The 26,530-nt window shown below is 40.2% G+C and overlaps 1 protein-coding gene across 6 annotated transcripts in view; it reads left to right on the forward strand.

The window, feature by feature from the left end:
* The window catches only part of LOC132824853 (ubiquitin carboxyl-terminal hydrolase 15-like), a 114,153-nt gene that overhangs the window by 35,432 nt on the left and 52,191 nt on the right, over nt 1–26,530 (forward strand). For 4 of the 6 annotated variants that reach the window (XM_060839640.1, XM_060839641.1, XM_060839643.1 and 1 more), the window contains exons 5-6: nt 8,218–8,363; nt 16,996–17,057. In XM_060839640.1, coding sequence (XP_060695623.1) covers nt 8,218–8,363; nt 16,996–17,057 — 208 coding nt within the window. Of the gene's footprint in view, nt 1–3,730; nt 3,970–8,217; nt 8,364–16,995; nt 17,058–26,530 lie in introns of those variants that run through there. The other 2 variants (XM_060839642.1, XM_060839645.1) reach the window with 2 other exon arrangements.

The following is a 26,530-nucleotide window of genomic DNA, read 5'->3' on the forward strand; positions in this document are numbered from 1 at the left end:
GATATAATCTCTCATTCTTCTAAATTTCAGAGACAATAGGGCCAATTTACTCAATCTCTCATCATTAGAACAATCCTCATCTAAGGAACCAATCTAGTGGACCTTTGCTCTACTGCCAGCGACAGTATACTCTTGTTTAAATATAGGACCAAAATTGCATGCAGTACTCCAATTAAGTTCTGACCAAAGACATGTGCAGGGGTACAGCAATCCTTCCTTATTTAAGTACTCCAATCCCCCTGAATATAGGCCAACATGACATTTGCCTTCCTCGTTGTTTCCTGTTCTTGCATGCTAACTTCCTTGAATAAATACACCTATGATGTTCTGATCATCAATATTTACAAGGTTCACACTTTTTTTATATATAAAAAAAATCAACTACTCTAATTTTGCAGTCTCACATCCCCAAGTGAATTTTACATCAGTCACCTTGCCCATCTAATCTGTTTGCATATTCTTTACTGCTTTTTTGTGTCCTGCTTGCCTTGCACCCCCATCTAACTTTGTCAGAAAACTCAGATTACTTGTATTTTATCTCAATCATCAGATGAATTATAAATAACTGAGGGCTCAACATTGATCATTTCTGCATTTCACTAGTCAAAGACAGCCAGCTTGAAAATACCCTGTTTATTCTTATCCTTTGCTTCTTGCCCATTAATTTATGATGGGCAATAAATGCTGACCTAGCCAGTGAATAGCGCATCCCATGAATGTATAATAAAAAGGTCCTCTATTCGTGCAAATTTATTGCTTGCAATTTTGAGCCCTTAACTTACATGCTAACTTTACGTGGCATTTTATCAAATGCATTTTGGAAGTCCAAGTATGCAACATCCTCTAGTTGTCTTTTATCTACATTATTAATTATATTCCCAAACAAACTTCCTTAATTCCAGCATATTTCTAGCAATCAACATCAGTCTAACTGGCCTGTAGTTCCCTGTTTTCTTGCTTTCTTTCTCTCCCTCCTTCCTTGAATAGCGGAGTTTTATTAGATAACTCCATCTATTTGAATCATTCTCAAATTTAGGAAGTTTTAGAAAATTGTAGCCAATATGTCACTATGTCTCTTTTCGAACTCTCAGGAATGGGACATCTGGTCTGGAAGATTTTGGATTTTAGTTGCTGTTGTTGGTTTTCATTTGTAGCTAAAATTTCTCTAATAGTCTATCTTTGGTATTAATTGCCTTAAGCTTGTCACTTATTACCCTTTTCACTGTCCTCTGTCTCATGTGATTTGTATCTTTTATTGTGAAGACAGACAGCACAATATTTGTACCACATCCATATTTTTCTCATCGTCTATGATGATTTCACCAGTCCCTGCCTCTGAGGAACCAGTGGTTTGCTTGGAGACAGCAGTTTGATGCTACATTCATATCTTGCATGCTGGAATCTTTTAAAGACCAGTTGATCAGAGATCTGGACCAGCATGTTCCCAGGAAAATGAAGGAAAAGGATAGCAAGATTTAGGAATCTTGGATGATAAGAGAAATTGAGACCGTAGTCAAAAAGAAAATTGAGGCATATGTAAGGTTTAGGAAAATGAAGGCAATGCCTTTGAAGAATACAACGATAGCAGGAAAGAACTGAAACAAGGAATTAGGAGAGTTTAAAGGGGCCATAAACTGTCTTTGGAAAATATGATTAAGGAAAATGCCAAAGTGCTTTGTATGCATACATAAGGAGCAAGAATATAGCTAGGGAAAGGGTAGGTCTACTCAAGGACAAAGGGAATTTATACATGGAGAATGTGGGTGAAGTCGTTAATGAATACTCTGCATCGGTATTCAAAAGGAGAAGGGCATGGGTTATGAAGAGCCTTGGGGAAGGGTATGTTGATATTTTGGAGCTTGTCAGTGTAAACAAAAAAGGGGTTGGTGTTGATTATCTTGAAAGGCATTAAGGTAGACAAGTCCCCAGGACCTGGTGGGATCTATCCCAAAATGCTGAGAGAAGCAGGTGGGGAAACTGCTAGGGCTTTGTATGAAAACTTTGTACCCTCTTCCTAGCAGGAGATGTCCCAGTGGACTGGAGAATAGCTGACATTCTTTTGTTTAAGAAGGCCAACAGGGATAATCCAAGAAATTACAGGCCACTGAGCCTTATATCAATGGTCAGGAAAATTTTGAAGAAGATTCTTAAGGATAGAATTTATTGATATTTGGAAGAAGTAGACTTGGGTCATGTCTCGCAAACACAATTGAGTTTATTGAGGAATTTGCAAAGGTGATTGCGGGCGGGGCAGTAGATGGTTTTCTGAAGGGACTTTGGAAAGAACTTTGATAAGGTCCCTCCTGTGTGGTTGATCCGAAAGGTGAAATCACATGGGATCCGCAGTGACCTGGTAAGGTCGTTACAGAATTGGCTTAATCATAGAAGACAGTAGCATGGAAGGGCGTGCTTCTGACTGGAGATCAGTGCCTGGGATCAGTGCTGGGACCCATGCGTTTGTAAAATATGTAAATGATTTGGAGGAGAATTTAGGTGGCTTGATTAGTAAGTTTATAGGCTACACAAAGATTGGGAACTGTGGATAGTGACTAGGATTGCCAGAGGATACAGCAGGATATAGATAGACTGGAGACTTGAGAAATGGCAGATGGAGTTTAATCCGGGCAAATTTGAGGTGATGGATTTTGGAAAGTAATGCAGGAGGAAAGTATACAGCAAATGGCAGAACCCTTAATAGTATGAACAAATGGCGTAAAGATCCACCGTTCCCTGAACTTGGCGACACAAATGGATGAGATGGGCAAGTAGGCATTTGCTTGTTTGCCTTCATTGGTTGGAGCAGGGACCATAAAAATTGGCAAGTCATGATGCAGCTCTATAGAACTTTAGTTAGGCCACATTTGGAATATTGTGTAAAGTTCTGGTTGCTGTACTACAAAAAGGGTGTGGAGGTTTTGGAGAGGGTACCAGGAACTTGCCTGGTTTGGAGAGTATTAACTGAGGGGAGATTGGACAACTTTGTTTTTTTTTCACTTGAAAATTAAAGGGTGAGGAGCAGTCTGATGGAAGTTTACAAAGTTGAGAGACATGGATAGAACAGATATTTGGAATTTTATTCAGGGCTGAATTGTCGATTAGTAGGAGGGTGTAGGTTTACGGTAAAAAGGGGATGTAAGAGGCAAGTTTTTTTTTACACAGAGGGTGGTAGGTGCCTTGATTGTGCTTCCATAGGATGTGATAGAGGCAGATATAACAGTAATGTTTGAGGCATCTTGACAGATATTCCAGATATAGGTAGAGAGTGGAAGGGTATGGGCCACGTAAAGGCAAAAATGTTTTAGTTTAGAAAGGCATCATGTGTCGGCGGAGTCTTGTGCTGTGCTGTTCGTTCTTCTTTAATATTTCAGTTAGCAATTTTTTATGTTTACAAAACTTGTCTGCACTTTTTAAATATTGTTGGCTAGTTTTACCATCACTTCCTGTTTTTTAATTAACTAATGTGTTTCTTTTCTGGTTTCGAAAACACTCCCAAATCCTCAGGCTCCCTATTATTCTTTGCAACCTTGAAAGTCTGACCTTTGAATTGAAAATTACCCTTAACTACTTTAATAGGCCAGGGATAAATCTTTCTCACTGATTTTTTTTTGTATTTTAATGAAATGTATTCTTGTTAAACATTTTGAATTTGTTAGTTCAAATGTTTCCCACTGTTTATTGCCATATGTTTGTCTATTTACCCAAACAACATACAATCTGCTGCTGAATCCAGCCACGTTAGAGGAATTTGAAGAATTTAAGAAAGCAACAGGCTCAGCAGCAACTCTGTGAACTCCTTTGAACACAAAGACTGCTCCTCACCACTGAACGTAACTAGCAGATGGAAGAGTGTGTGGAGCATTACATCAAACTCAATGCAAAGAAAAACATAGCCACTGAAGAATCCACAGCGTCATTCAAGCCTTTCTAGAAGACCTGGGCAGTGAGCCTCCCACAGTAGACTTCAAGAAGGTAATTGACTTTCTCGCTGCTGGTAAAGCCGTGGGAAATATAGTATCCCAACAGAAATCAAGGGTGGAAAACTGACACTGTTGCAGCATCTCCATCAACTTCTATGTCACTGATGGAAGGAGAGGTCTGTGCCTCAAGACCTACATGATGCAAGCATCGTCAGTTTGTACAATGCCACAGGGAGATCACAGTGACCACAGTAATTACTGAGATATCTCATTGTTGTATATTGAGGAAATCTCACATTGGTCTGACCAGATAGTAGATCTTGGCTTCATACATCTTTTCTGGACCTCCGTGTTCCTTCAAAACAGGCAGATTGACAGTCAATAGACTTCTCCTGTAATTACTGAAATGAGAAAGTGCCCTGAATAGTGCAGCCCTCAGGTCCTTCAAGGTTCCTGTACTTCATTCCTTTCTACAAAAGCTTGCACAGTTCGTCATTTACAGTGGTTAGACATCAAATGCATTTAAGTTTAGGAAAGACGTTAAACAGGACTGCATCCTGACTCCATCTCTTCTTGTTCAAAACCTCTTGCCAAACCAAGTGGATAAAGTCCTAGTCCTTGAATTGCTCTTCGTTGTTAATGCTGTGTTTGCATTATATAACAAATTCACCTGCACTTGTAGATTGGTTCTGGGCCTGTAGGGAATTTAGACTGGCAGTCAACCTCAAGAATACTCAAGTTACAGACCATAGAGACTCCCACTTTGCAGCAATTTGACCTGGATTCACAGGCCATAGCCATGAAGTCAAATTTAAGAAGGGATGTGGATTAAAGGTAAACTACTAAAAGATAAAGCTCTTCAGATGCAAGGCTGGTGTTCTCAGCACCCTTGTTTTATAGCAAGAAAGCATTGAGAACTTGTGAATGCCAAGGAAAGTGGCTGAGCAGCTTTCTCTTCTACACTTGAGATTGGGGTTTTCCCACAAGGAAGGAGTGCCATTATACATGTACATCCCCATGCAGGGATCCTCTGCATTTTTGCTGCCTTGAATCAGGGTGATTCCTTTGGCTTAGTTGTGGGTTGAGTGAACGAACACTGCATTCCGAAAGACATGCTCTGTGGCCAGCTTGCTGTAGCAGAAGACTAACGGGTTTCCCATGCCTGCAAACAAGTCCTCGAGTTGCCTGAGTTCTTCATCATGAAATGGAAAGTCCTTGCTACTGGAAACTATCAGTCAAGTGAGACATGGAAGAAGCAGGACAAAAGAGAAAATAAGTGGAAGGGAAAAAGAAACAATCAACCCTGAGCCCACACTCTTCATCTTTGCATCGTGAGTCAACCTGTACAGCCAGAACTGATGATATTCCATCTGGAAGGAGTCTCCCAAGACAGTTAGATCAACTTACTGTCAATTTAGCAAATCAACCTTAGCTTGCTGTTACCCCAACTTAAATAATTCATTTGTTTGGGACTAGACTGTGTCATTTTCAAATTTAAGTTGGAATTGTGTTATAAAATCACTTTCCCAGTGGATATTTTACTATGGGATGGCAAGTTATCCATTTCTCATTGCACAACATGGATCTCCAATATCTTTAACCATAGTTCATTCCATAATGTGTTGTTTCAAGAAGTCATGAAAATATCTCTCAACTTAATGTTCTGGCAACCTTTATGAATTGATTTCGTCTGCCAATATGAAGACTAAAATAGACAAAAGTGAGGATTGCAGATGCTGGAGATTAGAGTTGAGAATGTGGTGCTGGAAAAACACAGCAGATCAGGCAGCATCTGAGGGACAGAAGAATCAACGTTTTGGGCAAAAGCTCTTAATCAGGAATGATCCCTGATGAAGGGCTTTTGCCTGAAACATCGATTCTCCTGCTCCTTGGATGCTGCTGACCTGCTGTGCCTGTGCCACGACACTGAAGATTAAAATAGCCAAGAATTTCCTTTTTACAAGCACCCAATTATTTCTCAGTTAATGCTGTGTAAGTATTGTTTGGGGGGGGGGGGGGGCGTGTAGACTTCTCCTATCAGTGTTTTTGATCCTTGTTATTCCTAATATCCTTTTGCCTATTCTTGTTCTACTACCTAGTCTGAGTCAAAATCCTTTCTCACTCACTTCCTTATGTCATCCTTGACTAACAACGCTATATCTGCTTTCCTATTCTGTTCCCTAGAATACTTCCCAACTTTAGTTCCCTTGTGAACATGCATCTCTAATAGAGGTTAGTTATTGACCATTCAGGTCAAGAGCCTTTAATTTGATTTCTTTTTCAATTATTTGCACAAGAGTTAATCACTAAAGCGCGATGACTGTTAAACTCTGGCCCACTCGGCTTGTTTTCAACCAAATCACTATGCTTTCCCTATTATCTATATTTTTCTTTTTAAGATTTCCAGATATTTCTTCACCTGAATCCTTCCCAATCCCTGTCCTTTAGTTTCAAGTACTAACCACATCCCTAGTTGCATGATTCACCAGGGCATGAATGCCAAAATTGTTTAAGAGTATCTCCCACGTTACTAAGTACTTGTCAATGCTTCATGAATTGTAATCCCTTTTCCCACACGAATATTAAATGCGCTTTCTGTTGTTGTGTTTGGACAAGTCTGATTATCTAGCTTTCCAATATAGGCTAGTCCTTATTTTAGCGACTTAAAACTATGAAGGAGAAAACAAGAGGCATATATTGTTTAGGGAGGATCTCGAGAAATATATCCTGACCCAATGCTGGGAATACAGGAAAGTATTAGCAAAATCCTGCTGGGTTTCCTGTAGCTTAATGTATGCTTCAATAATCCAGGTGGTATCTTTCATGATGACAACATCGAGAAGGCAAAGCCTTACTGTTAGTGTTTCAAAAGAGTTTTTGATTCAATATTGAGCCAAACATAACTTCAGATTGTGTTCTTAATTTAAATGCAGTAGGCTGGCATAAACATGAGAAATGTTTATATTGTAAAACTATCAAAATTTAAATGCAGTAGAATGCAGAATTGCACTGTATGCATGAAGTAGCCTTTTGATAATTGTTGCAAATGTTTAGTCCCATTTAGATTGTGAAGTGGTTTAAAGAGTATCTTGAAAACCCTCGATGCTGGCTTCAATTTTCTCCCAGGCTTATTAGCTTCATTGTCTCTTATTCACCACAAACCACAAAAGGCAAAGGCTCTTAGTCAGATATTTTTTCCAATCCATGGCATCCATAAGCTATCATATCATCTCGAAGTGGCTGCTTATTTGAGCTGTATCTGTACTGGTGAGGAGCACTGCTGAATCTGATTCTATTTTCACTGGCCACTAATCCTCAAAGGATAAGGAATGATAAATGTAAATTGGAACTATGGCCAATTATTTTCCTTCCATCATTGGGAATCTGTAGATCTGAGACCACATTTTAGCTCAACAAATTGGTCTGCGTCAACCAGAGTTTGAATTTTGGACCATCTAGCTCCATGAAGCTTAGTGCTTGATCAGATGAAGCTTTCACCTTTTTTTGCAGTGATGTCTAATGTGGGAAGTTCTGTTAAAAAAAAATACTGTAAAAGTGTGTCCAAAGTTGGCTTTGTGCCACAAAAATTCAAATACCCTGACTCAAAGCATGACAACTCTTTGCAGGTCAATGAGTTTATCATTTCTTGTAAAAAAAAAATCTGCTAGCTCAAGAAAATCATTAAATGAAGCTAATGTTTCTCTTTCTACTGATGCTATTTGACCTGTAAATGTTCCTAGTATTTTCTGCTGCCATTTCATTACTTGGGAAGTGCTTTGCTCGTTGCGTAACTTTTGTTTAATCTTTAGTGAGTCTAGTATACTCTCGAATTCATGCACTAACCACTTGTTTTATTTCCATCATTCATGTTTCTTTCACATTTTGTTCTTAGAAAATTTTGAATGTAAGTTGTAGGATGCTGAGTCATTTGATTAGCTATAAACATCTAAAAGGATGTTGTCACTGAATTAATTCCCGTGCAATATACAGATTGTTTGAACATCATCCAGAGTTTCAGAAAGTCTCCACTTTAGTCATAATCTGTTCAAATTGATTTTCCAATCATGTTGCCATCACACTGTTGAATTTTAAAGCAAAATTGTAAAGAAGAGTCAGACCGGTCTCAAAGCGTTAACTCTGTTTCTCTTTTCACAGCTGCTGCCAGTCTTGAGTTTCTCCAGTATGTTCTATTTGTTTTTGAATAAACAAAAGCTAATTGCTTTGGACATATTACAGAAGACATTTCCAAATTAACATCTCAAAACTGATTCCCTATTGTTGTTTTTGTTTTGAATCTCAGATACAATTGAAAAGGAGATGCGGAAGCTGTTTAGTATACCAGAAGAGAAAGAAATTAGATTGTGGAATAAGTATATGAGCAACACGTTCGAACCCTTGAATAAGCCCGATAGCACGATACAAGATGCAGGACTATACCAAGGGCAGGTATAGTAGTTTAAAATTTGGTATCCGCACTTTGAATTATATTTGTAACTGAAGGTGAAGGGGTCAGGATATAGGTTCAAAGATTCTGAAATGAGTTGCAATTTCTAATTTCCGATCTCAAATCTTAGAAAAGGCTTATGGAAATCTTGCTAATAAGTAAATGCTGCAAGTCTTGCATCAAAACTTATGAATTTGAAGCAACAGGAGGCCATAGGCACCCCAAGGATGCTCCACCATTCAATAATATCACGGCTTATCTGTTTCTATTTCAAACTCCGCATGCCCATCTATCTCCACGAACCTGAGATTCTTGATATGCAAGATAATCAATCTCCCTCCACCTTCAAAATATTTAATGAGATTGCCTTCCAAGACAGAATTCCAAAGTTAAATAGTGACAAGATGTTGCTCTCACATCGGAGTTTAAAACGTTAAAATGTTATTAATCAACCCTCCGAGAGCCAGCAATTCTCATTGCTACCCTAAAGGTTGACCCCAATTTTTAAGCAGTGACCCCTAGTTCTGAGCTCGTCCAGAAGATATATCCTTTCCACATCCACATTGTTAAACTGTTCAAGATCTTGTGTAATTCAGTGAAAACTATAAAATGGAGGAGCTGTAGTAGACCATTCAGCACAGAGTCTGCTCTGTCATATAATAAGGTCATGGCTGATTTGATCTTCAGTTTTACTTTCCTGACTTTTATGCATGACCCTTGATTCCATTAGTGAATTTAAAAAAAACATCTTTCTCAGCCTTGAATATACTTATACTTAGGATTCCAGAGATCTGGTAAAGGTAAATCCACCATCGTCCCAGAGCGGCATAGAGCTACTCTCATTAGAAAAGAGCACCTGGTGGGGAGTGTAACCTGAACGTCACCATGCCTCAGGTGAAGGGCGACATTGAAAAGATGAGACCGATGCAAGAATTCAGCCCATGCGTTTGGTGTAATTCTGCATTGCCAAGCAGCCATCCAACTAACAAAGTTATTCAGCCACTATCCAGGGTGGAGGTCAGGAATAAAAAGGGAAAGAAGACACTATTAGGTGCAGTCTTTAGATGTCTAACAGCAGCTGTACAGTGGAACAGGTAATGAGTCATGACATAATGAGGGCATAACAAAGGCAGTACGTTAATCATGGGTGACTAACCTTCGTGTAGATTGGGATAGTCAGATTGGCAAAGGAAGAATTCATAGCATATTTGGGATAGGTTCCTAGAGCAAATGTTTGGATCCAACCAGGGTTCAGGCTGTTATGGATCTGTTGATGGTTAATAAGGCAGATATAATAAATGATAGAGTAGAAGATCGCCTCAGAAACAGTGACCATAATATAACCATAACATTGGATAGCAAGATGCTTGAATCTGGAATTCACTGCCTCGAATTGTCTTGAAGGCAGGTTCAGTGGGTTGTTTTAAATCTGAGTCAGAGAGATATCTATAAAGGAAGAACATTCAGAGTAATGGATAGAAGGCAGAGAAATGGCTCTTCCAGTGAAAAATTCACTGAGAGCCAGTGTAGACATGATGGGCTAAATGGTCTCCTGTATGTCAATACTGAGCCTGGGGGTGATTACATTGTGACAAATTTACATCAGATGTTTTCACAAAGTATTTGGCAGAAAGTGCACACAGAATTTTAACACCTTAGGAGATAGTGACAAAATGTTGCTCTCACATCAGAGTTTAAAACAATGATTAACCATAGAGTCAGAGATGTACAGCACAGAAACAGACCCTTTCGTCCAACTCATGCATGCCAACCAGATATCGCAACCTCCCTTTCCCCCAACCCAGCCTCCTCTGTCCTTCAGCCCCTTTCCCCCTCCATATACCTGACGAAGGGCTTATGCCTAAACTGTCAACTCCCCTGCTCCTCAGATGTTGTCTGACCTGCTGTGTTTTTGCAGCCCCACACTTTGCCTAACTTGTCTATGTCCTGATTTTGCTGCATTTGGACATAGGTTACTTCAATGTCTGAACATTCCCATTTCTGACCTTAGGATGGAGAGAAAGTCATTGATGAGACAGCTCAAGATGCTACCTTGAATAACTCCTGTAGAGATGTCCTAGAGTTGAGATGACTGACCTTCAACAATTATAATTACAAACATCTTCTGTTTTATCAGGTGTTGCTCCAACAATTGGAGATTTCCCCCCATCCCAGTTCCTATTGACGTTAGTATTGCTAGGGTTCCTTGACACCGCACCCTGTCAAATGGGGGAGTTGCAGAGGGAATGGTCTCTGTGAAACAGGGTGGCGATGGAAAAATATCTTTGGTGGAGGGGTCTGAGGTAGGTGGAGAATAATGTGCTGTATCCAGAGATTTGGGGTGGGAGGTGGGGACTGAGGGGGAGGACGTCCTATCCTTATTGCAAAGGAAGAGTGTGCTTTGAGGGCAGAGGTGCAGGAAGTGGAGGAGATGCCCTCAAGGGCATTGTTGATCATGTCGGAGGGGAAATTGAGGTCCTTGAAATAGGAGGACATCTGGGATATCCTCGAGTGAAATTGCTCCTCCTTCGAGCAGATACAGCAGAGGAATTAGGAGCAAGGGATCTCATTATTATAGTTGGGTGGGGTGGGTGAGAGGAGGTGTAGTCAAGGTAGCTGTAGGAGTTGGGTTTGAAGTAGATGTCATTGTTGAGTTGGTCACTGGAGACAGATGGAGAAGTCCAGGAAGGGGAGGGAGGTGTCGGAGATGGTCCATGTGAACTTGAGGTCAGGTGGAAGGGGTTGGTGATGTTGATGAGATGTTCAACCTCCTAGTGGGAGCACAAGGTGGTGCTGAGGCAGTCATCAATGTAGCAAAGGAAAAGGTGGTGGTTGGTATTAATGTAACTGCGAAAGAGGGTTGACAAGTGGCAAAAAACCTTCACACTATCCAAATGCAAGGTAATGACTATCTCCAACAAGAGAGAATCTAACCATCACCCTTTAATAGTCAATGCTATTACCATTGCTGAATCTGCCACTATCAACATCCTGGTGGCTACCATTCTCATTTAATTGGACTAGCCGTACAAAAACTGACACGTAGGTCAGAGGCTTGGAATCTTGCAGCAAATAACTCATCCCTGATTTTGCAAGGCTGTTGACCATATACAAGATGCAACTCAGGGCGTATTCCATCACACTCCTATTTGCGTGGATGCGTGCAGAACAAACAACACGCAAGAAGCTCAACAACGAACAGTGCACAGCAGCAGCCTGCTTGAATTGCGGCACATCCACAGACATTCACTGCATCCCTCCATCATCAGTGTTAGCAGCAGCACCACCATGTGTATGTTGCAATGGAGAAACTCATCAAGGCTCCTTAACCTGCATCTTGCAACTCCACACCATCTAGAAAGACAAGAGCAACAGATATATGAGAACATCATGACCTGTGAGTTCCGTTCCAAGTCACTGACTATCCTGCCTTTGAAATATTTTGCTCTTCATTCAGTATTGCTGGGTCAGAATCCTGGAACTCCTTCCCTAATGGCATTGAGGGTATTCCTACACCATATCGACTGCAGCTGTTTAAGAAGGTAGCTCTCCACCACTGAATGGGCAACAAATGCAGGCCCATTCACAGTGCTGCCCACAACCCATGAATGAATATTTGTGAAATTATCACCCCATTCTTTGTCGAGGCGAATACTCACTTGGTTTTCTTTTCAAATAACTGTAGATTTTTTTGCTATATATTTTTATATCTCTATCAAGTTTGCTCTTGTATTTTAATTTCTTTCTCTTGATTAATCTTTTAATCGTCTGCGCTTTCTTTATATGTTGTCTAATCTTCTGATCTGCCACTTGTCTTCATGCAATTAGATAATTTTTCCATAAATTTGATGCTTTGGTTACTACTTAACCATCAATGGTGAGTTCTCCCCTGAGGATTTTTCTTTGTCACCTGAACGTATTAATTGTGTTCTCAAATATCCCCTGACATACCTGCCATTTCTCTATGAATTATTCCCTAGCCTTACATCCCAGTTCACTTTCAGTAGCTCAGCTTTCATGCCCAGATAGTTGTACTTTTAAATTTAAAATTCTAATCTTAGACTCATTCCTCCCCCTTTCAAACTGGATGTAAAATTCAGTCATATTTTGTCACTGCGTAACACATTCACTAACTGTCTGTTAATCGATTTTTCCTGATGTCAATTTTTGATGCCTTTGTGGTCACATTTTCTGTTGCATATCGCTATGCCAAAATTGCCATTATATTTTTTATTGTCAATCACTAGGTGGTTCTGTGAAGTAAGTCTCGGATCTCTTCCAATTTGAGGTCAGACTTGCATACATAAACATTAATCATTTGACTGAGCAGCAGCATGCAATTTACTGGTGCAATAACAGACCTCTTTATTTTTATTTTGTCGGCTGCTAAAATGACCATAAATTGCAGTTAGGTTTATTGTATTTCTTTGTTTGTGTATTCTGGAAGACATTTCACTTGAGAATTTTCCTCAGTTCCTCCATAGTCTCAATTCAGCCCTATGTTCATCAGTTGCAAAAGTCTAAAGAGTAAAGCATAAACTGTTATACAAATGATGAGAGATTAGAGTCTGAGGTGCAGCTGGATCAGATGTCCTCGTGCATGAATTGCAAATGGTTAAGTGCAGATCCAGAAAGTAGCTAGGAAAGCATATTGTGTCTTGAATGTTGTTGCTTAATATGGGGGAAATTGAATACAAAAGTGGAGAGAGTTATCATTCACTTAAGCATGGTCGATGAGAGACTGCAGCTGGTGTATTAGTTGCCTTATTTACGAAAGAAGTCAAATGCATTGGACGTACGTCATGGGTAGTTTACTTAACTGTAACCAGGAATGGATAGGTTGACTTATGAGAAAAGGTTAGGCTTTTATCTGCTGGAGTTTAGAAGAGTAAGAGAAAGTGAGGACTGCAGATGCTCGAGATCAGAATAAGAACGTGTAGCCCTGGAAAAGCACAGCAGGTGGGCCAGCATCCAAGGAGCAGGAGAGTCGACATTTCAGGCATAAGCCCTTCATCAGGAACCTTGACGAAGGGCTTATGCCCAAAACATCGACACTCCCCCTCGCATGCTGCCTGACCTTCTGTGTTTCTTGAGCGCCACACCTTGCAAATTTAGAGTCAAAACCAACTTGATGGGAACATACAATATCCTGAGGGGTCTTGATCGAGTAAATATAAAGAGAATTTTTTCTATTATGGCAGAATCTAGAACTAGGGGTCACTATTTAAAAATGAGGGTCATCCATTTAAAACAGATTAGTTAAATTCTTTTCTGAGGGTTGAGTACTTGGAGCTCTCCCTGAATTTGATAATGGAAGCAGAATCCTTGAATATTTCTAAGTGCAGACGTAGCTGGATCCTTGTGTATGTAAGGGATTGAAAAGTTATCAAGGGGAAGTGGAAATGTACATTTGAGATTGTAATCAGATAAACCATGATTTTTCTTTCTGTTGCTCTCAATTTGGGTTGCCTTAGATTGTAGCGCTGACAAAGCAAGCAAACTTTATCAATGGTCAGGAGATTTTACTGTAAAGGACTTTGACTCAAATTTAAGTTTCAAGTTTTGTGTCCTTGTATTTAAATTTGTTTACAACACCATTCCTCCTTATTTCTAATATTTTCTGACCCTTCAACTTGAACACCACTATCTAGATTTTGTTCCCTTGACCGCTTGTGTATTCTCTTTTCAGTTTGCCCCACCTTTATTCTGCTTTATCACCTCAGTCTCCTTTGGAAGGCACTCCTTATAACCTTTCTTTTAAACCGAGCTTCTGATTAACCCACATAATCTCAATGAAGTACCTAATGGTTTGATTTTATATTAGAAAAATGCAAGTTGAAAGAAGAAATGATCATTCCAGCAACCATCTCTGAGCATAATACTCAACTATTAATAAGTAATCATGATTATGATTCATCTCCCTTTCCTTTTTGCATATCACACACCATTTATCCACTGAAAGAGGGTAACATAGGAAGAGGAGTTGGTCATTTAGCCCTTGAGCCTTTTTTTTAAAAAATATATGTTGTTAACCCTACGGCCATGTGTTCAAATCATACCATGGATGAAAGCTGAATGATTGTTATAAAATCTTGTTGGTTCATTTCTTAAATTGGAAGTCAGCTTCCTATTTGGAAGCTGTGGTACAATAATTGGTCTCTTAAAAATTTAGGTGCAAGCTGGTTAGTTACAAAGGGTATTCACTGAATCTGTGTTTCTAGGATCTGCATTCAAATGTAAAGTCAAAAGTTCTGTCTCCAAATAAAGTGAATTGCCTCAAATGGATTTCCAGTTCACCAGAATAAACATCAAATAAATAGGTAGAGCTACCTGAATTTAATGGGTGCAGAGTAAATTTTGCATTAAAAATATAGTTGTATATCCGGTCAGTCATAACACAACAGCTTATGTCAGAGTCATAGAGATGTACAGCACGGAAACAGACCCTTCAGTCCAACTTATCCATGCCAACCAGATATCCTGTCATTTGCCAGCACTTGGCCCATATTCCTCCAAACCCTTCCTATTCATAAAACATCCTGATGCCTTTTAAATGTTGTAACTGTACCAGCCTCCACTACTTCCTTTGGCAGCTCATTCCATACACGTACCACCCTTTCTGAGGAACCATCTGATTTTAAAGTAGCAATATGTTTGTTCCATCCATAACAGCAAGTGTCAAATCACTACGTAAAAATTGGATAAATTAACTGAAAGTGCATTTTTGTCGCAGAAATCCCATAAAATGGGAACTGATTCTTCAAGAGATTAGGCAATTACTTTCAAGTATTCAAGTTTCAACAAAACAAAATGGGTTCTGACGAGGTATAAATTATCAAAATTTTTTTCCAAAAAACTTTGAGTTGTTAGATTGAGTTGTGATAAATTTATATTCCTGTCTGATGACAGCATGTAAATTATAGTGCTAGAAAATTCTTCCCTTTTATGGCTCCCAATCTTTGTTCCTATCAGGCATTCTATCTATATCTCCAGAGCCTTGTTTTATTTCCTGAAAAAGCATTCCGTTAATATGGTTAATTTGTAACATCCCTAACACCTATTTGGGATGGATTCTCCTTTTACTCCAGTCAGCTTCAGAAACTTAAATGATGGACAATAAAACTGATTAAAAGTAGCAAGCTATACTGATTGTTGAAATTATTTAAAGAAATTCGATAAAAGCAGTAGTGAAGTATTGGTTGTAAATGTACATGGCGGGGTTGGAGGAAGAAGGAACAAATTTCTAAACCATTAACTTATTTTTTGATGATTAATAAACCAAAATTGATTGTCAGTTAATTTTAGTTACATAATGCAAAAATGTGATCCATGGAATGCTTTTTGCAAGTGTTTTGAGTACCACCAACTTCAGTGATAAGAACATTAATGAAAACACGATACCGGTTTACATTATTAGTGATATATCAAATGTTTGTTTCATAATATTATTAACAGCATGCTTATTCGTATTTCCTTTTTTCTCCTTTCTTCATTTTATCTCTAACTTCATTTTATTTTTTATCAGACTTTAGCTGCCAAACATCAGTCCTCTGCCCAACAGTATAGAATGTAACAGAAGTGAATGCAACAGAAATGTATCTATAGAAAGAAAATTGCATGCTGTGTACAGCCTAGTTTTATATGATTCTTATAACTTCTTGTAGCACTCAACTCAAACTCTCAAATCACTTATCCCAGTATGGTATAAGTACAACTCTTCTCAACACTTTGGTTTCTTTCCCTTTGACACTCCCATCCTCCATGTACCGACCACACATTTGTTTCTCTAAAGGAATGCTTACATAGCTCCGACGTGCTGACTTCCTTGAAACCTCTTTCATTATATGGATGCTTAGATGAAGTACTGTTTAACATTGCACCATTACCTAAGTTGCTGATGTCCTCAGTCAACATATGCACATGAGGAAATATGTCAGTACTGGGTAACAATTTGTTTCTGAGTGGTCATTGTTGTACTGTTATTACTATTCCATTTGTTCTGACTGGGTAACTCGGGGATAGATCTGAGTTTTGGCGCACCTGGATTTTTGAACAAGTGCTGGACATTCGTTGAACCACATTTAATATTGAGAAGTTTGCTGAGTTTTTCCAGCATATGCTGATTGAGTACTATATTTGGTTTATTGCTAGAGAATTTTATTAACTACACTTCCAATTTCTACCTAGTTCTTATCTTTGATCTTTTCTTCCCAAACTTTTCACACTTGTATCCAGCAGTGGGTTTTCTAAACATGTCTATTATAAGTTCACTGGCTGTCAGAGGTTTTGTTCAAATCTTATCACCATGATAAATTGTTAAGCCATATTTATACTTCTGTGATGGGTTCTCATACTGCAGTTTTGACTATTGATCGTGCTCTCAGAAAAGGCTATAAATTAAAGTGTGACAAGTTTATGACCTGGTTTTCATTTTCAAAATGCATATCAGTTTGTGAAGGAAAAGGTTTATGGTATATGTAGAAGTAACATCTTTTAATATATAGATATCCTTTGTGAAGATTAGTTGATATGTAATGCTAGCTTTTCTGCTAGCATAATTAGTTGAATACCTATTTTGTATAATTGTGTACCATTATTTCTTCTTTATAATGTCTTGTGTAATTTCATTAAAAGGTACTGGTAATAGAGCAGAAGAATGAAGATGGAACGTGGCCAAGAGGTCCTTCCACTAATAAGTGAGTTTATTATTGTCATATTTAATTGTCAAATCTTTTCACTTTTTTTAACAAGTTCTGAAAGAATATTTTGCTGAAAATGTCCAGTGTACCATTAATTTCAGGTATTTCATTGTGGCCTTAGCTCTAATGACAAATTAAAGCAAAGGGCTCAAATTTCAAAACCACATCCGAGATCAGATGAACCCAAGTTTTATTGCTGCTCAGAACAGAACATTTATTTTCTTTCAATTTGTTCTCTGTATTTGTAGATTGCTGCCATGGTTGCATTTATTGCTATGTTGAGTTGTTCCAAGAAAGTAATGAGGGATGAAGTGTGGGTCTGTTCCCTTAACTTAACTGTTGCTGTTAACACTCGGGAAGTTGCTCAGGTGATTCATAAGAAATTGAGTTAATCAAGGAGAGACTGCCACCATATCTCTGCCATATTGTGTCAAGGCAGATTCTCTTCCCTGAGGGTCTAATGGGCTCTCATTTGTCATTCTTTCCTAGCTACAGATTACTAGATGTATTGAATACAGACCCTAAGTTTGCATGGTGAAATTATCTAGGTTCCTACTTCAATATTTAAATCACTGCATTGTCTTACCTATGATTTTGAATCAGTTCAGTCAAAATTCAGCATGCTTTCACTGGACATTCTTTTTTAGTTTGCAATAACCAAGATATAACTCTGGGAGAATTATAGGAAGCTATCTTTTCTTCACTGATGACAGAGTAGGATAAATGAACACAAAAATATTTGAGTTGATTGTCCTGTTTAATGAAAAGAAGCCAGTGCTGAGGTTAAATACCCAGGCTTAGTGATCTAAATAGAACATGGAACAGGCCCTTTGACCACCATTTCTGCACTGATCATGTCACTCTAAACAAGTCCCAAACAGAGAACAGCCAGGGAATTCCTAGAGGCATGGCACTCATCCACAGATTCTATCAACAAACACATTGACCTGGACCCAATATACCGGCCACTGCAGTGGACAGCTGGAACTGACAACCGGAAGCGGCAGAGACAAACCACTATAAATGCCGGAGGAAACAACACAGAAGCGCTTCACAGGAGGCTCCCAAGCACTGAGGATGTCACCTAGACAGGGGACGAAACGTCTGCAACACAAATTCCCAGCTCAGCGAATAGAACCACAACAAGTCCCATCTGTCTGCACATGGTCCATATCCCTCTATTCTCTACCTATAAGTATCTTGTCTAAATGCCTCGTAAATGTTGCTAATGTATCATCTTCGACTACCATTCCCCGACAGAGCATTCCAGGCACGGTCCACACTTTGTTTTTAAAAACACTTGTCTTGCATATCTTTTAAACTTTACTGTTCTCACATTAAACCGATGCTCCCTAGTATTTGACAGTTCCGCCCTGGGAAAGAGACTGACTGTCCACCCTATCCATGCCTCTCATAATTTTATACACTTCTATAGGTAGCCCCTCGACGCTCTAGCAAAAGCAATCCAATTTTGTCCAACTTCTCCTATAATCCAGGCAACATTCTGGTAAATAAAAGTCTGAAATAACTGTGGATGCTGTAAATCAGAAACAAAAACAGAAGTTGCTGCAAAATCTCAGCAGGTTTGACAGCATCTGTGAAGAGAAGTCAGAGTTAATGTTTCTGATCTGGTGAACCTTCCTCAGAGTTCTGAGGAAGAGTCACTGAATCCGAAAAGTTAACTCTGATTTCTCTTCAGATGCTGCCATATCTGCTGAGCTTTTCCAGCAACTTCTCTTTTTATTTCTAACATACTGATAAACCTGTCTTGCACCCTCTCCAAAGCCTTCACAACTCTCCAGAATGTTGTGGCAACTAGAACAGTGCACAATACTCCAAATGTGGCCTATGTAGAGGCTTATTCAGTTGCAACATAACTTGCCAACTTTGATAGTCACTGCTGTGACCAATGAAGGCAAACATTCAGTATGTCACCTTTACTATCTTATCTACTTGTGATACCACTTTCAGGGAGCTGTGGACTTGCACCCTAAGATCTGCCTAGATCCTGCCATTTACTGTATACTTTCATCTTGCTTTTGATCTCCCAAAATACATCACTTTTCACTTATGGAATGCTAAATAGAAGCAACGCAATATTGATAGAACACTAGTACGACCAATAGGAATAAGGTCGGTTGCATATGTAGAGTTGCCGTAGTCTGAGGGGATGCTTCTCCAATCACAGTCTATTCTCTCTTGTTTTTACTGCTCATTATCACAATAGTAAACCTAACAGTCATAAGCACAAGTGAAAAAGGATTTATGATTGGAGGAACAACGAGAAATTAAGTGGCCGTGAGTGAGTCTGGGGCTGTTGTCCAGGCCAGAGAAAACTTAATTGCTGGGGCAGGCCAGGTAGGAATCTGATAGAGAGGGACGCTCCAAGGATTGGGAGGGATCAGGTGGAGAAGAGTGCTCTAGGGGTTGGGAGATCGCAGAGGGAGGTTGAAAGAGATAGAGGAGACTGCAAGAGCTGGAGAGAGGGGAATGGAAGCTGCTGAATGAAATTTTAAACTAGTGAAAGGAGTACTTAGGGAAGTGAAAGTGAAGAAAACTTGAATTCACTGTGGAAATGCATTTCTGGCAAATGAATGTGGAATCTCTAGCTTAAAGGATGGTATGTTCAATATGATGGGTGAAATGTTGTGGTTGCTGTCATAATGAACATTGTGCATTGCTAAAAGAAGTCATGTTTTATCACAAGTTTGCATTTATCATGACAATTCGAAAGTGTACCACATTAATGGGGTAACCAACATTTATGCTATAAGCGTTGCAATATTCCCTCTAAGTTGTGTTGCTGTGCAGCTGCTGGGAAGCTCTATGCATGCCTGTTGGTGTACCAGTACATGGATTCCACTTGTGCAAACAGCTGCCAGGCTCAGGCCTCAGGTCTCAGGTCCATGCAGTAGCAATAAAAGGTACAAGGCACTTTGATGGGTGGTGGGTACTGATTGGTTGACAAATGGATTCCGATTGATAGAGGCATTGTCATGAAGATTGAAGCAGTTAATGATCGGTTAACTGCCATGCCTTGATTAAATTTTAAACCAGGTCGGTTGAATTTGATTAGTCGAGGTATTGCCCTGAGAAATGTACCAGCAAATGGCTGTCACCTATTTGTCTTGAATTGGAACAGGTGCAGTGCATGTGCATGTTCTCTCTGTCTCTAAAGAGCAAGTCTCTGTGTTAATATATGTAGCTTCCTTGCACATGCAAGTGTACCACACCTTGAATCTAACTGACCATCCTAAATAGGTTGTCAGCATAACAGCATGCTGCTAACAGGATGCTGCCATCAAGTGAAAAAGACAAGTGAGTAAAAACTTGAGGATTGTATCAAACAGCATATCTCTGGCTTTTTTGCAAGAAGCAAAGTGCAGACTGTACTCAACCAGCTTGTGCTGACCCGTAGTGTCCAACATTAGATGTGGTTCCACAAATGAGCATCATTTACTGGATAATTTTGAACATGCCAAGAAGTACTCTGACAATCGATTTAGGATCTTCAAACTCACAGTCTGGAGCACTTGAATGTGCTGCAATCTAGATGTTAATATGCAGGATAATGTTTTTGCAGACAAAGTATATGTATATAGTTTGCACCTGTTTCAACTCAACAAAATAGTTGACAACCATTTGTGAGTTCTTTTTGCAGGAAACTGCTTTGACCAATCAGTCACAGTGATTACACTCCTTAAAGAAAATAGACTGTCTGTCTTAATTTATGATTTTGAGGTGTTGGACTGGGGTGTACACAGTTAAAAATCACATAACACCAGGTTATAGTCCAACAGGTTTAATTGGAAGCACACTAGCTTTCGGAGTGACGCTCCTTCATCAGGTGATTGCTATAAATTGCAGCACGTGTCTGTCTCCTGAGGTGGTCATTACGGTTCCTTGCCGTGGCACGTCGGAACTGGCAGTCAATGAGTTGAGCATCGTACCCTGTTCTTCATTGTTCGTAGCAAACTGCCCGGCTCTCAGGACAACTCCATATAACCCTGTCATGGTGGACGCTGCAAGACGTGTCAGATTGTGGACATAGATACCACTATTACGCGTGGGAACACCTGCCACCTTGTACATGGCAGGTACTCATGTGACTCAGCCAATATTGTCTATCTATACGTTGCAGACAAGGATGCCCAGAGGCATGGTACATTGGGGAAACTGGGCAAAGCTTACGACAACAGATGAATGGGCACCGCACAACAACCAACAGACAGGAGGGTTCCTCCCAGTTGAGGAACACTTCAGTGGTCCAGGACATTCAGCCTCGGACCTTCGGGTGACCATCCTCCAAGGGGGACTTCGGGCTTCGGGACAGGCAGCAGAGGAAAGTGGCTGAGCAGAGGCTGATAGCTAAGTTCGGTACCCATAGGGAGGGCCTCAACCGGGACCTCGGGCTCATGTCACATTACAGGTGATCACCATTGCACTACACACACAGACACACACACATACACTTGGACACAGATGCGCACACAGGCACCCATACACAGCCTTATAGACACACACACTCCCACGCTCACACATGCACCCCCTCGCAGACTTAAGATACTCTGCACCCACTAGACACACACACACGCACACACCTTTCTCACACTCACAACCCCCACCCCAGACAGACAAAGACCCACATGCGCACGCATTTTGTGGGGTGAATTTGTATTGCAGAGTTACATTGCACTTTGCTCAAAAACTGCATATATTCATGTAGAACTCTGAGCTCAAAAACTGCAGGAATTTATATAAAACACTGTTATCTCACTTATTAGATTAGAATCAATCTAAACATCATGGCATAGACAGAGAACACAGGGTGCTAACACCTTCAACATATTGTCCACCATTGTTAACAGCTAACCCAAGAATGCAACTTTTAAAAAAAGGTTTTGTGATTTACACATGAAAGAAGTGAAACTATCACTGTATTCTAACAGATGAAAGGCTTAACAGACAATCAATTTTTCAATGTATAATTTCAGTTATATCACACTGCAAATTTTTGCTATAAATTCTGTGTTACGATCGAGCCCTCCACTATCACCTGATGAAGGAGCGTCACTCCGAAAGCTAGTGTGCTTCCAATTAAACCTGTTGGACTATAACCTGGTGTTGTGTGATTTTTAACTGTCTTAATTTAGGGAGCCCCAAAGCGTGAAACACTCGCTACAAGTATTTGTTTAACCACACACACACACACACACACACACACACACACACACACACACACACACACACAAACTCTCTCACACACTTACTTAGTTCTTTGGACCAAGATCATCCTAATTCTCATGAACTTCAGATCAATCACAGCCCAAGTCACAATGAGTTAGTACAACTAAATACTGGGACTTCCGTACAGCCCACTTTGTACATGAACATAAATACACACTTTGACTGTAAAATGAAGTTGTAGCCAAAATCCATAATAGATGCAAATTTTCATCTTATTAGTGGATGGAGTTATCTATACCAAAAGCCAAATATTCTTAATGAGCGATATCTGCAATAATATCTAGCTAATTGTACCATTTTTAAGACTACAATTTAAATGTTGTTCCCAACAACTTCCTTTATTTGAAACTGTAAGCAGGCATCTTGAGGGCACTATTCAAATGGCAAAATAACACTTAAGCCTCAACTTAATGGGTGTACTACAGTCCTTTCTGATTCAACCCAGGGCATTCATGGCAGTGCTTGGTCACTGGCTTTCCAATAGCTCTCAAGGCTTCTGCTTCCACTGGACAGCAGGCTCTACAAACTTCAGTTTCAAACTTGGTGCAGTGATTTACTGAAAGTTGTTGCTTTTTAACTTTTTCCAAGTCCCAATCCATAGCTTAATTGATGTTATTGCATCAATTGGCCTTGATTATGCAAGCTTCCTTTCTGTTTGGCTCAAGGGATGCCTATTACTCTGAGATTGGTCTTGAGGGTGATGGACAGTGACTGAAATTGCCTCCCACCATCTCTTGATAAGTTCCCTTTGCCATTACACATAGGACCACTCTTCTCATATTTGGTATTTGTAACTTTGCTTCCTTGCCGTGGTAAGGATATTTTATGGTATTTTCTTTGCCCGTTTGTTTAGAATGGGATAATTATTCTGTCGGGCCTTCATGATTGATACTGAGTTAATTATCTCAGTTTTGCATAATTGGTGCAGGTTTCTCATTAATTCAAACACCTATCAGGTATATTTGTTAGCTCTTGTTAAGCTACTTTTCCTTTTTGTAGTTGTGGGTGCTTAGGATGACTGACTTCACAAAAGATAACATTGTGGAAGAGCTGCTTATAACCTTAAACCTATATAAGACTAATGTAGAAGATCACAAAGTACAACTACAGATACATTAGATAGTCACCAGAAGAAGACCGTAGGGCTCTCTTGAGAGAGAGAGAGACAGACATTGTTGTTTAACCTGAGGGTCACCATGCCTCGGGTGAAAGGAAGGGTTGATAAGGACAGTCCTTGATGATAAGCTTAGATAAATTACAAGGCAGGTAATATACCTTAGAACAGTACAGCACAGAACACGCCCTTCAGCTCATGATGTTGTCTCGAGCGTTTATCTTAATCTAAGGTCAACCTCACCTATGCACCCCTCAATTTACTGCCATCCGTGTGCTTATTCAGAAGTCACTTAAATGTCCTTAACGTCTCTGACACTACTACCACCACTGGCAATGTATTTCACTGACCCCCCCACCCCCACCCCCACTCTGCGTAAAGAACCTACCTCTGACATCTCCCTTATATCTTCCTCCAGTCACCTTAAAATTATAACCCATCGTGACAACCATTTCTACCCTAGGGAAAAGTCTCTGGCTATCTACTCTGTGTATGCCTCTCATTACCTGTACACCTCTATCAAGTCACCTCTCCTCCTCTCCAGTGTGTAATACTTAAGTGATACTTAAAACATATATAAAAGGTTTTGTCATGAGATACCCTTATGTATTGAGTTACTAAATAAAAGCCTGAAGGGTTATATAATTATAAAATTAAACAACATTACAGTGTTAACTCTGAAAATAAAGAATACATCTAGTAAATGTAATTGTTTTAGAAGAGAACAGATGTGAATTAAAATGAAGATAATCTAGAAGACAGCAGCTATTTTCTTTCCCTCCCTGTGGTAAACCCCATCTAGCCTTCCTTCAGTATTGACAAGTTTTAGATAGATTTAACAAATTGAGGAGATATGAATTGAAGGCTGTAAATCTGTACAATATAAATAAGCTAAACAGGGGCTTCTTGGTATTTGTTCTGAAATTAGCTTATTAGTATGTTCTGTTCAAAATAGTGTGGTGCATTTCTTTGAAGTGAATCAAAAAAAGTCCAAGTATGAAAGTCTACATTGCTATGGTTAAGCAAAATAATACAATACTAGGTTAATGGATTAGTGTACTTTGATTAAATATGAAATATCAAATTGTCTGCTAGGCCTTCACTGCTAAGTATCACTGCCATACCTGGAGCAGTTGTTTCGGCGTAATAGGCCCAGTTCCAAGTTTGAAACCAGCCAGCCTCAGTGGGCTCATGGCAGCGATGACATTGGTGGAGGCAAAATGGTCCGAAGAATGACAGCGGTATAGCTCCAGGTCGTGGCTGGGGCTAGGTACCAGCCAGTAGAGATGGTGACATTCCGGCTGAGGCAGTGAGAGAGAACTCAGGACACCTTAAGTGTTCTGAGGGATGGACTTTCTGGCATCAAAGACTCATGATGGAGGTTAGGGAGTGAATTGGACTTCTCCTTTTTCTTTTGGATGTTCCTTTTATTTCTGCTTCTGTTTTTAATTCGGTCTTTTGCTCAGTAAAACGGTGTTGGTGAGTGGCAACTTTGTACACTTTTCACTGTACTCAAGTACACATGGAATTAAATCTAAATGTTATGTTGGCTACTGCTCCTATGTTATAGATGTAAATTTGCTGGTATTGCTGCTGGTTTTTCATGCCGTGAGTTTAGCACACATTTGGCTAGATGGCTAGAGTAGGATGTAGATTAATGCCAACACCAAGGGTTCAGTTTTCATGCTAGCCCCCATGAAGTAGTTCTTAGGCGCTGACATTCTTACCTTGTGTCACAGTGAAAACATGGCAAAACTGTGACTAGCAGCAACCTGCAGTCATTGACAGGGAGGCAGAGCGATTTTGTACTGTGCATACTTAATACTCTGTAGACCTCTATTGGTGGAGCAGTAATACTGCACTAACTCTAACAAAGATGAAGCATGCCACAGCACCTAAGCTTGGTTTGCAGATATTTTCCAATGATTCTATTCAGAAATTATTCATCTCAGGGGCAGGTGGGACTTGAAACCAAATTATCTAGCTTGGAAATGGGGATGCTACCACTGTTTCACAAGGACCATTTAATGTTCTTTTCACATCTGCCTTGCAGCTCCCCAAAATTTATATCTATTCTATATACCATCAGCTCATAGGGCAGTTATTTTTAATCAACCCGTTCAGACAATTCATGATGTAACTCAGGGGTAGGTGGGACTTAAATGTGGTAAAAACAATGACTGCAGATCCCGGAAACCAGATTCTGGATTAGTGATGCTGGAAGAGCACAGCGGTTCAGGCAGCATCCGAGGAGCAGTAAAATCGACGTTTCGGGCAAAAGTCCTTCATCAGGAATACAGGCAGAGAGCCTGAAGGGTGGAGAGATAAGCTAGAGGAGGGTGGGGGTGGGGAGAGAGTAGCATAGAGTACAATAGGTGAGTGGGGGAGGGGATGAAGGTGATAGGTCGGGGGGAGGGTGGAGTGGATAGGTGGAAAAGAAGATAGGCAGATAAGACAGGTCATGAGGTCAGTGCTGAGCTGGAAGTTTGGAACTGGGGTGAGGTTGGGGAAGGGGAAATGAGGAAGCTATTGAAGTCCACATTGATGCCCTGGGGTTGAAGTGTTCCGAGGCGGAAGATAAGGCGTTCTTCCTCCGGGCGTCTGGTGGTGAGGGAGCGGCGGTGAAGGAGGTCCAGGACCTCCCATGTCCTCGGCAGAGTGGGAGTGGGAGTTGAAATGTTGGGCCACAGGGCGGTGTGGTTGATTGGTGCGGGTGTCCCAGAGATGTTCCCTAAAGCGCTCTGCTAGGAGGTGTCCAGTCTCCCCGATGTAGAGGAGACTGCATCGGGAACAACGGATACAATAAATGATATTGGTGGATGTGCAGGTAAAACGTTGATGGATGTGGAAGGCTCCTTTAGGGCCTTGGATGGAGGTAAGGGAGGAGATGTGGGTGCAGGTTTTGCAATTCCTGCGGTGGCAGGGGAAGATGCCAGGACGGGAGAGTGGGTTGTAGGGGGGGCGTGAACCTGACCAGTTAGTCACAGAGGGAACGGTCTCTGCGGAAGGCTGAAAGGGGTGGGGAGGGAAATATATCCCTGGTGGTGGGCTCTCTTTGGAGGTGGCGGAAGTGTCGGTGGATAATTTGGTTAATGCGGAACTTGGTAGG

The sequence above is a fragment of the Hemiscyllium ocellatum genome, chromosome 19 (assembly GCF_020745735.1).
Source record: "Hemiscyllium ocellatum isolate sHemOce1 chromosome 19, sHemOce1.pat.X.cur, whole genome shotgun sequence".
NCBI classification, from domain to species: domain Eukaryota; kingdom Metazoa; phylum Chordata; class Chondrichthyes; order Orectolobiformes; family Hemiscylliidae; genus Hemiscyllium; species Hemiscyllium ocellatum.